The 12984-nt window shown below is 58.3% G+C and overlaps 1 protein-coding gene across 3 annotated transcripts in view; it reads left to right on the top strand.

Annotated features, from left to right (window-relative positions):
* The window catches only part of RHOBTB2 (Rho related BTB domain containing 2), a 30187-nt gene that overhangs the window by 13714 nt on the left and 3489 nt on the right, over nucleotides 1–12984 (top strand). The window contains exons 1-9 of one of the 3 annotated variants that reach the window (XM_067543692.1): nucleotides 1118–1434; nucleotides 5223–5424; nucleotides 5737–5840; nucleotides 6841–7026; nucleotides 7525–8543; nucleotides 10179–10297; nucleotides 11119–11269; nucleotides 12058–12146; nucleotides 12788–12893. In XM_067543692.1, the coding sequence (XP_067399793.1) occupies nucleotides 5233–5424; nucleotides 5737–5840; nucleotides 6841–7026; nucleotides 7525–8543; nucleotides 10179–10297; nucleotides 11119–11269; nucleotides 12058–12146; nucleotides 12788–12893 (1966 nt within the window). In that variant the 5' untranslated portion in view covers nucleotides 1118–1434; nucleotides 5223–5232. Of the gene's footprint in view, nucleotides 1–1117; nucleotides 1435–4282; nucleotides 4418–5222; nucleotides 5425–5736; nucleotides 5841–6840; nucleotides 7027–7524; nucleotides 8544–10178; nucleotides 10298–11118; nucleotides 11270–12057; nucleotides 12147–12787; nucleotides 12894–12984 lie in introns of those variants that run through there. The other 2 variants (XM_067543693.1, XM_067543691.1) reach the window with 2 other exon arrangements.

Here is a 12984-nt window from a genome sequence, read left to right on the forward strand (position 1 = left end):
TGGCAGCCCTGAGTTGGCCCTTGTGTAGATTCCTAGATTCCAAGGCCAGCAGGATCCATTAGATCCCCGAGTCTGACCTGTGTAACGCAGGCTGGAGAATTCCTCCCCGCTACGCCTGCACCGAGCCCATGCGGAGGCAGGTTTACACACAGTGCCTCAACCTGCACCTCCAGGGACGAGGAGAGTTCGCTTTGTGACTTGTCCCATCGCTGGCGTCGCTCCTGAGATGACCGACAAAGGGGAGAGGGCTAAGTAAAGCCAGTCACGGGGGCGGCTTTTGTACCAATCTTCCACTGAGGGGAGGACTGATAACCCCTCACCCGCTGCACGTAGGTCAGGTGGCGATATCCATCGCTGCCCGCGCCCACCCAGGTCTGATAGGAACCAACGCCCTGGCAGTGTAAAGATCTTTATCCCAATGCTGATCCTTGGAGCCATCCAGCAATTCCTGGGACTCGGCCCCACCAGTGGCTGGGTGAGGGGTCTCCCTATGAGAACTGCCCTCCTCTCAATCTGGACCGAGTCCTTCACCAGCACCCCAAGTGCCACTCTGCCAGTCCAGCCTGCAGACTTCATTGGTCCTAGCCCAGCGGCCCGAGAGCGTTGAGACTCACCGGTGGAAGTGACTCACCTGGAGATCAGGACGTGGGTCGTGGGCTGGGGAAACAGGAGCTTGTGCAGAACCAACTGTGCAAAAATGAACCAAAGGAGGGGCTGCTCCTTTGGAAACGACTAGTGAGGGCCAGAGAGCAAAAGGATGCAAGTCTAAGAAACGCGTTCCCAGGGGAGCAGCCCTGGGCCAGGAATGAGGCAGTGAGCTGCCTCTCCTCTCTGTGGATGGTGACTCGGCGCAGGGAGGGAGCCATGGCAGTGGCGGGATGGAGATGCAGGGTAGGGGGGATGGAGGCAGGGGCATGGATAGGTGGAGCGGATGGATGGATGGAAGAGGAGAGGTGCAGGGGGACAGAGGGAGGGGAGGAGAGGCAGGGGGATGGATGGCTGTCTGCCCACCCCTCGCCTGGGCTGCCTCTGCCCCCTGCCCAGGCCTGGCACAGGGAGCGCCCCTGCCCCCCTCTCAGCCAATGGGCAGCCGTGGAGAGGGGGGGGGAGAGGGGGGAGTGAGAGGCGGGGCCTGTGGCTGGTTCTTGTTTTTGTGAATGAAAACAGGCGGTGGGCGAGCCCTGCCGGGAACTGCAGCGCCCGCCGGTGCCGGCTCAGCGGCCGCGCAGCCCGGAGCGGGGCAGGGGGCGAGCGGGGCCGGGGGGCGAGAGGATGCTGGGGAGGAAGCGGCGGGGGCTGCCGGTGCAGAGGACGGGCCTGCGTCGCCGCTGAGCTGGATGCCCGGAGCGGAGCCCCGCGCTGAGCGCCAGGATCATGTCTCCAGGCGGGAGCTTCCTGCTGGCCTCTGGAAATTGCCCCCGCCGCTGTGTTGGTGTAAGTAGCCGAGCTCCCCCGGGCGGCGTTGCGGCCCCTTCCCCAGCCTGCCGGTCTCTAGCAAACTCCGTCCTGCGCGGGGCCGGGGCTGCGGTTACTTTGCGGGTCGGGTCGGGGCCGCAAAACCCCGAGGTCTCGCAAGAACCCGCGCGGGCTGCGCGGCCCGGGGCTGGCTCCCGCAAACGCGCCTCGCGCACGCTTTGCGGCTTCGGTCGCCTTGCGTAACCCGGGCCGCGCGCTGCGGGTCTGCCGGCTGGCTCCCATCCCTCCCCGTCCCTCGGGGCCGTGCGGGGCACCGCTGGGGTGCTCGGGGCCGGGGGCCGGGGCAGCATCTCTGCAGCAGACTCGCCTTTCATCCCTGCCCCTTTTGCATTTCATGTGCTGTTTTACTGGTGCTGGATTTGGAAAAGCCTGGCCGGCGGAGCTGCCTTTCCTCTCTGCTTCCATGTGCATCTCCCGTCTGCACTGCAATTATTATTACTACTGCCACCGGGCGAGGCCTTCGCCTGCCAGGTTCTTGGCCCCCGGTTTCTCTTCTGATCCCCTTTTGTTGGAGATGCTCAGCCTTCACCTGCCCCGCCTTTTCCAGTGGCTTAGAAGGTTCACTGTAGATGCTGCATTCATGAGACCGTTCTCTTGTGTGTGTGTGTGTGTGTGTGTGTGTGGTGTGCGTGCGGGGTGTGTGTGTCTTATCTTGCCAGATGCCAGCTGGAGGATTTTTAGTCTGGGAGTTGCTAGGAAACGCGCTGGGCTCCCTAGGGTGATTCTTTAGTTTCCTTGGTAACCGGAGACTGGGCCGGCTGAAAATGAACAAATCTCTGTTTTCCTTGGGAGGTAATGGGGATGGATTCTGAGCCTTGGGCGGGCGGATTGAGGGACGGGCTAAGGGGGGTGCACATTTGGATGAGGGAGGCGTACTTATGGGGTGCGAAGAGGTTGCACTAGAGACAGGGCAGAGAGAGGAGCCCACCGTGAGGAAGGGGAATGGCTAAGAGAGGGTTTCCGGGGTGATTTAGGATGTAAGGGTGGATCAGGAAAGGGAACAAAGCGGGTGCTGGGAGAGTTATGAGGAGAACTGAGATGGGGTCAGTCCTGGGGGTGCGGGTGGAGTGGGAGCCTGTAACACAACCGCAGAGCCTGAGCCATCTCATTCCATTTACTGCCGTGGGGATTGGATCCGTTCCTTGGAGAACGGTTCCTGGCGGGGACATGGGAGGGGTGGAGAGGGGAATGACATTTTACACTCCTTCCAAAGATCTTTCTGCTCCCCATTCTGTCCCCTTCTCGGGCGAACCTGGGTCGGTGCTAGGAGGAACACGGGGCTTCGGCAGAGACACGAAAGTACTTGAACAGGATTCCTGATGTCAGCTTTAAAAAAATTCCATTCCCTGAATGTGTTTGACTTGTGCTCTTCCCCATGGTGTCAGAGCACCTAACAGAACCTGATTTGTTTCCTGGCAGTGCCGTTAGCAAAGGTCTTTCCCAGGGTACGGAGAGGGTGCGTGGCACCAGTGAGCACACGAGTGAAAATCATTTTGTCCTGGGACATGCTGGCTCCCCCGTCAGCTCAGGAGCTGGCCGGATGTGGTTAGTCTTTGAACCCACCCGGCTTGGGGCCTGATCCTGCTAGGTGCTGAGTACCTGCAAGTGAAGGGTGCTCAGCCTTTGTGAGGCTGGGGTTCCTGGGGAGCGTGGGCAGGGGCGGCATCACTGGAAAGTCCTTTTAGTGCTTTGGGCTTAGGCTGCGGAGAGCTGCATTCACAGCTCATGCAGATCTGCGTTGCTATCGTTACCTGGGGACTTAGCTCTGCATGCCTTTGGCGGGTGTGTGTATACAGCACCTCAGAAGGCCTGTGCCAAGCGGTGGTGCTGGAGAGAGAGTTCAGAGCCAGGCCACTGCGGTTTGTTGTTACAAAAAGAAGCTCTTTTCCCCTCTTTGCTCCTCACAGAATCCCTGGTTTGAGCTGCGATGAGTTAATTCTGTGAGATCTAGACTCCTGCTCACAGTACCTGTCCGGAGCTGGCAAAGCACGTGTGCCTAGAGCCGACGCTGCTCAGAGCTGGCTTGAAGCATCGGCCCCTCAGTGCCCAGCTACGACTCCTGCCCTGAAAGCACCAGCTGGAATGCCAGCAGCGTGGGCTTCCCTATGGCAGTGCCCTGTGCTTGCCGCCCAGCAGTGTCCATGCAGGAACATGACAGTTTGCGTTTTGAAAAGCCATCACCACTGCATGTAGGAGAAGGAGCAAAAATCCCCTCTGTCCCTGTTGTCCTGTTTGAGCCCCGTGGGAAGACGGTGGGCTGAGGTGTGCCAGGGACCAGTTAGTCCCGGTCTGGTGCAGGCGGGAGGAGAAGCTGCGGGCCCTGTGAGAGCATGGAGGGGAGTAAGACATGCGGCAGGAGGGCTTGGGGGAGAGGGAGGATGGATTCTGCGGTTGCTCAGGTGGATCTGGAAGCTTGGTTAGCTAATGCTGGAAGGGGAAGAAAAATCTCTCTCACATGAACAAGCATGAGCCTGGGCTGGAGAGACTAGGGAGGAGAGTGCAAGCAAACAGAGCAGGCACGTGTCTGATCAGAGGCAGAGCTGTGCGTGCTTCCAGGAACCCATTACATATTAAAGGGAATCTGCCCGGAGTGCGTGTGGAGAAGGGATGGGGGGCTGCTTTGGCTCCATTCCCCTTACAAGGGCTGTTGTTTGTTGTTCTCTGCTCAGAGCATTCTTGGGTGGTGTGTGGTCCTCGCCCGGCTGTCACGGGGAGAACAGGGCAAGCAGCCGGCCAAGGTCTCTGCAGCTGTGGGAGGCTGGGGCCATCAAGTGCCGGGATGGGGGAGGAGTGGGGAGCAGCTCATGAAAAGCCTGGACGAGGTTCCCTGCTAGGAGAAATGACTCTGGGTGCGTGAGAGACAGAGCGACTCGGCAGCCTCCGTGGGAAGGCTCTCCGAGAGGGACAGGGACCATGGGGGAGTCCCTTTAAATCGGACCTTGTGAGTATGGCGGGAGCAGAGGTGACGCTGGAGCGGCTCCCCGGGGCTCTGGGGCAGGCTTTCCCAAGCACCGTCCCTTGCCCACGCGAGCCGTGCTGTTTCCCAGCTCACCCTTACCCCAGCTCGGAGCATTAGTGGAGCTTGCACCTGCAGGGTGGTTGCGAATCCTCAGGGTCCCGCCCCCCCCAGTGAAAGTAGAGGCTGTACTGGGTGTGAGTTTTGCACTCTCCCTGGGTGCCAGGTTCCCCAGGTTGGGTGCCCCCGGGAGATTCCCAGCCCCGGGCCTCGCCCTGGGCGCTAGTCATGTCCTAGGTCCCAGTCAACTGGGCTTGCTTATTGACTGCCTCCCTGGGGGTTTGCCATTGCCCCAGGCTGGTTTTGCCTGGGAAATCTCTTCCCACGGGGGACGGGTAGGGCGGCTGCTTCCTGCCTGCGGAGTTTGTTTGGGCTGGGGTGGGGCAGGGAGATCAGCTGGCCCTGCTGTGGGGAAGAGAGGACCCCTTCCACTTGGCCAGCTGGGGACTGTCTGTGCAGAGTGGGGTCCGGCCTATTGTGACTCTCTGGGGAGGGAGCCCATCTTGATCAGAAGCAGCAACCCCTCAGGTGGGTCTCTTGGGGAGGGGGCCCCCGGGGCTGATCAGGAGCCCCCCGTGTCTGGGCCTAGTGGCTCTCTGGGATAGCAGGACCTCTCTCCTGCAGAGTGGGCGTAGGCTGGCCTAGTGTGGCACCCAAAGCCGCCTTGCAAACAGGTCTGGAAGCTTGACTCAGCATCGCCGCTGGCCCCTCTCCCTTGCTTTCTCCCCAGGTCCCAATTAATGGATTCTGACATGGATTATGAGAGGCCAAACGTAGAAACTATCAAGTGCGTCGTGGTTGGGGACAACGCGGTGGGCAAGACCCGGCTCATTTGTGCCCGCGCCTGCAATGCCACGCTGACCCAGTACCAGCTCCTCGCCACTCACGTGCCCACGGTCTGGGCCATTGACCAGTATCGGGTTTGCCAGGAGGTGAGTGACGTCTGTCTCGCAGGCAGGGCTGGTGCTGACGGGGCGGCGGGACTGTTGCGGTCACAGGATACCCCTGTTTTGAAGCGTGGGTGCAGATGGGCTGTCCAGCAAGGCAGGGCAAGATCATGATTGCAGCCCTCAAGTCAAGCAGAGACTCATCGCGGGGCATTCTTCCCCTTCATGGGGTCAGCAGTGTCATCAACGTTACCTCCAGGGTGAGAGGGGAGCTAGCTAATCCCAGCCCCTGCCCCTTCCCCCGAAATAGCCTCTGCAACCTTACCTGGAAGGCGGCTGACTTTTCTGTTCCTTCAGGTGCTGGAGCGCTCCCGAGATGTGGTAGATGATGTTAGCGTGTCTTTGCGACTCTGGGATACCTTTGGGGACCACCACAAAGATAGACGCTTCGCTTACGGAAGGTAGGGTGACAGACGGGTCTTTCCTGCAGGGCTAGGAACAAGAGGGAGAAAATGCATGCAAGGGCAGGTGCATTGCACCTGGGGGGAGGTGGGGGAGGAAGAGGAGAGTGGGTCGTGCATACTTACAGCTTTAGGCTGGCCCAAGACAAAGCAATCTCCAAATGTTGACATACTTACAACCTTATTGAGACTAGGACCAGCAAAAACAGAAGAAAAAGTAAGGGGTGCTCACCATCAGATGACTTGGTTGTACTCAGGTTTCCACTATAGTCATCCCTGGTGTTCCAAATAGGGCTTAGTCTGACCATCTTTTATACATCTGTCCTGTTCCATCCACACGTGTCCGGGACCATATTTGATAAGGTTTCAGCCCCTGCCCAGGAGTGGTATTCCAGCTAACCCTAGTTCAGTTTCAGACAGTTAATACCTCATTTGCCTCAATTAATGTCCCAATAGTTTTGACATGTCAGTGTGGTTTCTCCACGACTACGTATACCCAAAAATCCCCTAGAAATCTGGTACTTCACGTGTCTGTAGTAGGCATGTTAGCACAAGCCACATATTGCAAGGTGTGAACTTTTCTAACCTTAAATTAAGCAGTCTTGCGAGCTCCTTTGCTAGATTATCAAAACTACCACGTCTGCCTTAGTTGTTACCCAGATTCTCATGTTTCTCTACTTGCCTGTTTTGCATTACCATTCTAATCGCGTCTGTTTCACTATTTCAAAGCATTTTAACATACTTCCGCACCTGATCTATAATTTAATCTTGCACCCTAAAATCAGGAGTGGGGTTGCAGGTCAACACCATGCAGGGAAGCAATGTTTCCTCCTGGTGCTGAAATCTCCCCCCCCCCCCCCACTCCCAGTGCAGGGAGTCTGCATTGCACTTACGTACCTGTGCAAGGTAGGTGTGTGCGCACTCAGGTGCCTGAATCCTGCTTGGCCAGCCCCCTGGGGGACAGAATCATAACCGCACCCTCCTTCTCCTCCACTCTCAGGTCTGATGTTGTGGTTTTGTGCTTCTCCATTGCTAACCCGAACTCCCTGCACCACGTTAAGACCATGTGGTACCCAGAGATCAAGCACTTCTGCCCCCGAGCACCCGTCATCCTGGTAGGCTGCCAGCTTGACCTTCGCTATGCTGACCTGGAAGCAGTCAATCGAGCCAGACGACCCTTGGCCAGGTAGAGATCGGGATAAAGCAGCGTTGAATGGGTAGGAGGGACGTCAGGGCAAGTCCAGGGGGACATGTGCTGGTCCCCAGGGAGCAGATGACTGTTTGCAGAGAGACAATAAGGCGGCGACACCCTCCAGCCAGTCCCTATGCATCTGGACCCGTGCTGTGAAATCTGCAACACAGAGCGATTCCCTTTTGGGCACGTCTGAGTGAGAGGAACAGAGAGGGAGGGAGAGAGGACGAATGGGAGAAAGGAGGAGAGGAATAGAGGCTGGCGAGTGGGCGGTGGTGGAAACAAGACTAAGAGAGAGGCCACATGGCACTGGTTGACCCATGGGTGCGATGTTCCTGGCCCCAGGCAGCCTGCTATACCTGGGGAGCTCTGTGTTTCTCACTGCACGCTCCTCCAGGCTACATCCCTGCGCAGTCCCCTTGCTATGTGTTTCCAAGGTCGCCGGTTCTCTGAGCAGCCATCACAGTTGTTCCCCACCCTTCTCTGTTCCAGACCAATCAAACCCAATGAGATTCTGCCCCCAGAGAAAGGGAGGGAAGTGGCCAAGGAGCTGGGCATCCCCTATTACGAGACCAGCGTGGTAGCCCAGTTCGGGATCAAAGATGTCTTTGACAATGCCATCCGGGCCGCCCTCATCTCCCGCCGGCACCTCCAGTTCTGGAAATCCCACCTCCGCAACGTCCAGAGGCCGCTGCTCCAGGCCCCTTTCCTGCCTCCTAAGCCACCTCCACCCATTATCATGGTCCCAGACCCCCCTTCCAACAACGAGGAGCACCCGGCCCACCTGCTGGAGGACCCCCTGTGTGCAGACGTCATCCTAGTGCTGCAAGAGAGGATCAAAATCTACGCGCACAAGATCTACCTCTCCACCTCCTCCTCCAAGTTCTATGACCTGTTCTTGATGGACCTGAGCGAGGAGGACCAGCAGGGAGTGGCAGGGGGCAGTTCCGGGTCTGCCATCTCCACCACTGCCGAGCGGATGCTGCACCAGGAGGAGAGGCACCACGGGCGTGACTTCCTCCTCCGAGCCGCCAGCTTCGACATCTGCGAAAGCACCGAGGAGTTCGGCTCCAGCCAGCGTAAACCGTGCCTTAGAGCCTCCACCAGCGACGGGATCCTGCGAGGCAACAGCTACGAGAACGGGGCGCGCGGGCGGGGGAGGATCCTGTCTTCCTGGAGCCGTGCCTTCGTCAGCATCCAGGAGGAGTTGGCGGACGACCCCCTGACCTACAAGTCCCGACTCATGGTGGTGGTGAAGATGGACCCTTCCATCCAGCCGGGACCCTTCCGGGCGGTGCTCAAGTACCTGTACACGGGGGAGCTGGACGAAAACGAGAGGGACCTCATGCACATCGCGCACATCGCCGAGCTGCTGGAGGTCTTCGACCTCAGGATGATGGTGGCCAACATCCTGAACAACGAGGCGTTCATGAACCAGGAGATCACCAAAGCCTTTCACGTCAGGAGGACCAACCGTGTGAAGGAGTGTCTGGCCAAGGGGACTTTCTCTGGTACGGCCCAGGGGGTTCCCGCTTGGAGCGGTAGCCATGGGGGACTAGACTGCTAAGTGGCTGGGGTTCACTCACCAGGGGGAAGGGGTGTGGGGCTCGGGTGACGGTGTGGCACAGGGAACCTTTCCTGTCCCTTCTGAGCCTGGATGTGGCTTGGGGAGCCTTACCCCTCTCTAGTGTGAGCCTTACCCCATCAGTGTGAGCCTGCTCTGTGTCAGTATTGACTGAGAGTTGACCCCATCTGATGGCCCATGAGCGAGTAGATGCATCTCAGTCCAGTTCCTGGCCAGGCAAATGTATCTCAGTGGCCACTAATGGGTTCCCTTGCTGGCAGCCTCAGGAAAAGAACCCCAAGACTGAGTGGACTGTGGAGACCAGACTCTGAGGCTTAGCCATGCTCCTCCCTGAAAAGGGCTGGTGCACATTGACGGGGAAGCTTCCAGCACTGCTGCCCGGGATGGCTCTGTGCTGTGGATAAACCAGCTGTCATTCCCCAGGGCTTCTGGAGATCTTCACGTGTAGGTTTTAGGTTGTTGTGATGTCATAGCTTCTTTTTCCCCAGAAAGCCCAGCTCTAGCATCAGGTTTCCTGCACAATTCCTGCCCTCCTGCCAGTTTTCCAGCTCTGGTTATTTAAACAAGAGCAGCTCAAGCAACTTAGTTTCCACTTCTTTTGGATTATGTAAAATTGTCCCCTTTCATAATGGGAAACCCACCGTTTATGGGACATTCCCAGGTCCTGAGACCCCTTCCAGGGCTTCTGAAACCACATCACTTTATGACATTGAATTTTGGTTCATCGTCATGATATTCTGATGCCATAGCGTAACGCTTCCTCGTGACATCACGATATGATGTTATGACATCTTGACACAAATGTCCCAGCGTCACCCTGGTTGTATTTGTTCCATTCAGACTAATGTGAAGGTCACATAAGTAGCCGGTGGCTCATCTGAATTAGAACTCGGGTCCCAGGAGATTTAAGCACAGTCCTGGGGATAGGGAGTCAAGAAAGGTGGTTTCTTCCGCTCTCAGGTCTGCCAAGGATTGGCTTTGTGGGCATCAGGCAAATGGATTCTCCATCACCGGCAATTTTTAAATTCGGGCTGGATGTTTTTTTCTAAAGGATCTGGTCTAGTTCAAATAGGAATTGATTCGGGAAGTCCTCAGGCCTGTGGTAATCAGGAGTCAGACTAGATGATCACAGTGGACCCTTCTGGCCTTAAAAATCTATTAATTTAATCCTTTCGTTGTTTTGTTTCCCCACCTGACACTTGTGTAAAGTACGCGGAGAGCTGTGGCTGAAAGGCCCTGGCTAGGAGGTGCGCATTTATTCTGAGTCCTCAGCCAAGTTGCTTGAAAGGAGGCACCTGGAGAAAGATGCTGGAGATGGGGAAACCATTTAGCGCATAGTGTCCAAGTTGCTCCCAGCTCTTCGTGCGCCAGAGCTTAGCGGCTCCTGGACAGTCCCCTGGAGCGACTGCCTCTTCCGGGACGGAGGGTGCAGCCTCACAGTTCGATCCCTCTGGGGTTTCTGGTCGGGAAGGTCGGAGCGCTGGCTGGGGTGGCGACACAGGGTGGCGGCTGGCAGGCTTTGAGCTCCTTCCCTGATGGACGTCCCTTTGCTTGTTTGCAGATGTCACCTTTCTCCTGGACGACGGTGCCATCAGTGCCCACAAACCCTTGCTCATCTCCAGCTGCGATTGGATGGCTGCTATGTTTGGGGGCCCGTTTGTGGAGAGCTGTACCCAAGAGGTGAGCAGGGCCACAGCAAACGTCCCGGGAGGCAAACCTTGTCTTCCGCCCCCTCCCTCCAGCCCAGCCCTATGCTGCGGAGAGTCCTAGAGAAGGGAGCTCAGCCAGCCTCTTGCGCCAGGCAGCGCCTGAATAGCCGGCCTGATGAGCCGGCACTTCCGCTCCCGGCACGGCTCTCGCAGCGTCTGAGAGGCCCAGAGCTACAGCAAGAAGGAGAGAGAGAAAAAAAGACCAAGTGCTTTTTGCATTGACTCGGGGCTTTTCTTCCCCTAGCCAGAGCCTGTGGGGCAGAAGGGGAGGGAAAGCGGTGGCTGGATGGGCTCAAAAGGAAAAGTCCACTCTGCAGAGCCTGCAGGTTCCATGGAGGAGGCAGAGATCGTGCAGGGGAGGAGGGACATTCGGGGGGCAGGGGGCAAGGCCGGAAGGGAGTGAATGAGAACCAGGCACTTTGTGCTGTGCTTGGCCTTACTGAGAACTAGAAGTCGGACGAGACGGAAAAGCTCAGACAAAGGGCGCGGGGGTGCAGTCAGACCAGGGGTCGGTCAGCAAAAGGTGCCTGTAGCAACCGACGGGGGCGGTCCCGGGGGCGGTGCAGTGGGGATTTGGCCACCGGCAGCTGAAATCCCCAGTGCGGACGAGGAGGGGTGGGTGCAGCTGAGCCACACAGAGACCCGCAGGTGTGACGGAACAAGACCAGTCCTGCCCGGGTGCGGCAGAGGGGCAGTGCGTGCAGTCCCCACGCCCGGGGAGTGGGGGGCAGGGCACAGAGCCTGTGGCCCCGTGGATGGTAATCCTGTCTCCGCCCCGTCCCTCCCCCGCAGGTGGTGTTCCCTTACACCAGTAAGAGCTGCATGCGGGCTGTCCTCGAGTACCTGTACACCGGCCAGTTCAGCTCCAGTCCGGACCTCGACGACATGAAGCTCATCATCCTGGCCAATCGGTTGTGTCTGCCGCACCTGGTGGCTCTCACAGGTAACGTGGGGTGACGCGGGAAGGGTCTGTGGTCAGGCAGCGTCCCGGGCGAGCCAGCCAGGCTGTGTGTCCCACAACCACGTCCTAAATCAGGGAATCGGGGAGGAGGGGTTCTGCGACCCTAGCTAAGGCTAGAAACGAATCTGAATAATCAGCGCCGGGGGGGGCTGCTGGGGTCAGTGCCCCCTATGGAGAAAGCAGCGAAAGCTGGGATGTTTCCATTATATCTGGAGCTCCTTCCTCCAGTAGTGGGTGAAGGGATCCGGAGGCCCTCCCTGATCGGGAACGCCATATACCCGTCTCCATCGGGAGGGATGGGGACTCGGGGACTCCGGCCAGCTTTCCAAGGTTCACCTCCAGGCAGGTTGAACCCGAAAACCAGTGCTCGGGGGACAGACTGACAGCGCTTGTCTCTGTAGGTGAGGGCGTGGACTTGGGCCCCCACAAGTATGGGCTGGCTTGAGGAATCGACCGTGCTCTGGCTTGCCACGCACTAGGAGATCCGTAGCATGCTTTGACTTACTGCTGTTTCAGAGAGCTTTTGGCACCCATAGTCTCAGCCACCTGCCCGTAGGACCTGTGAAAATAAATACGTCTCTGTGAAACATTTTGGCTTTGGCAAAACAGCACATTGAGACTAAAATACAGTTAGTCATAAATGTCCTGACTTAGCCATACTTACTGGTCTGCAAAGGCTGCGTGGCCCGGATAAGACCTCGGCCGCTTGAGCGTGTGTGTCACAGAGCGGTGCTGGGAGACGCACCCTAATCCCCCCGTGTGTCTTACAGAGCAGTACATGGTGGCAGGCCTGATGGAGGCAGCACAGATGCTGGTGGACATTGACGGGGACGTCCTCGTGTTCCTGGAATTGGCGCAGGTACGAGTCGCTCGGGTCGGGGTAGATCAGTACTGCCCGGGTGCTCTCTGCAGTGGCTTTGCATTGCCCCCGGGCGACGGCTGTTGCTGCGCTCGCAGGGGGATGAGAACTCAAGGGAAGGCCGGGGAGATGGAGTGGAGCGAATGTAAAAGCAACTAGATGGATAGCTTCTTGCGGGCCGTCGCGTCGTGCTGTCCTATGAGCCCATCAAGTCTTGCAAGCGTCACAGGGCCAGGTTGGGTCCCCAGCTGGGGGCACAGGGACACGGGGGGGGTGCAAGAAGTGCTGTTGGTGGAACTCTTCCATCAGGGATGAATCCAATGGCTCCCCAGGGTGCTTGGCGGCTGCCGTGCTTCCGCCTTTCAAACGAGACGTGAAAGCAGCGTCCTCATCTCTTGTGACTGCAGAGAGGGTGGCCAGATTCCAGCGTGGGTCATTGCCTACTGCATTTCCAGCGGGTTACCATACCCTCCTCCCCCGCTCTAAATGGCTCTGCGGTTAGCCGGGCAGGGATGAACCACTGCCTTCCACCCCAGAGGTGGCTGCACCGCCAGGGCTGGCAGAGCGGTGCCTAGCTGCCGTTTACACGGCAGGCAGAGACGACGCCGGGGCTCAGAATGGTCGCGCTCTCTCTCTTGCAGTTCCACTGCGCGTACCAGCTTGCGGACTGGTGCCTCCATCACATCTGCACCAACTACAACAACGTCTGTCGGAAGTTCCCTCGGGACATGAAGGCCATGTCGGCAGGTCAGTGCGCGGCTCATCAGGAGGGCGGAGAAGAGCAGGGCCCCGGGGAGGGACGGTGGGGAGAGGCCAGGGAGGGGTGGCCGGGAGAGCA

Source organism: Emydura macquarii, unplaced genomic scaffold, assembly GCF_026122565.2.
Source record: "Emydura macquarii macquarii isolate MOO-44397 ecotype Brisbane River unplaced genomic scaffold, CSIRO-AGI_Emac_v2 contig_967, whole genome shotgun sequence".
In the NCBI taxonomy this organism is placed as follows: Eukaryota; Metazoa; Chordata; order Testudines; family Chelidae; genus Emydura; species Emydura macquarii.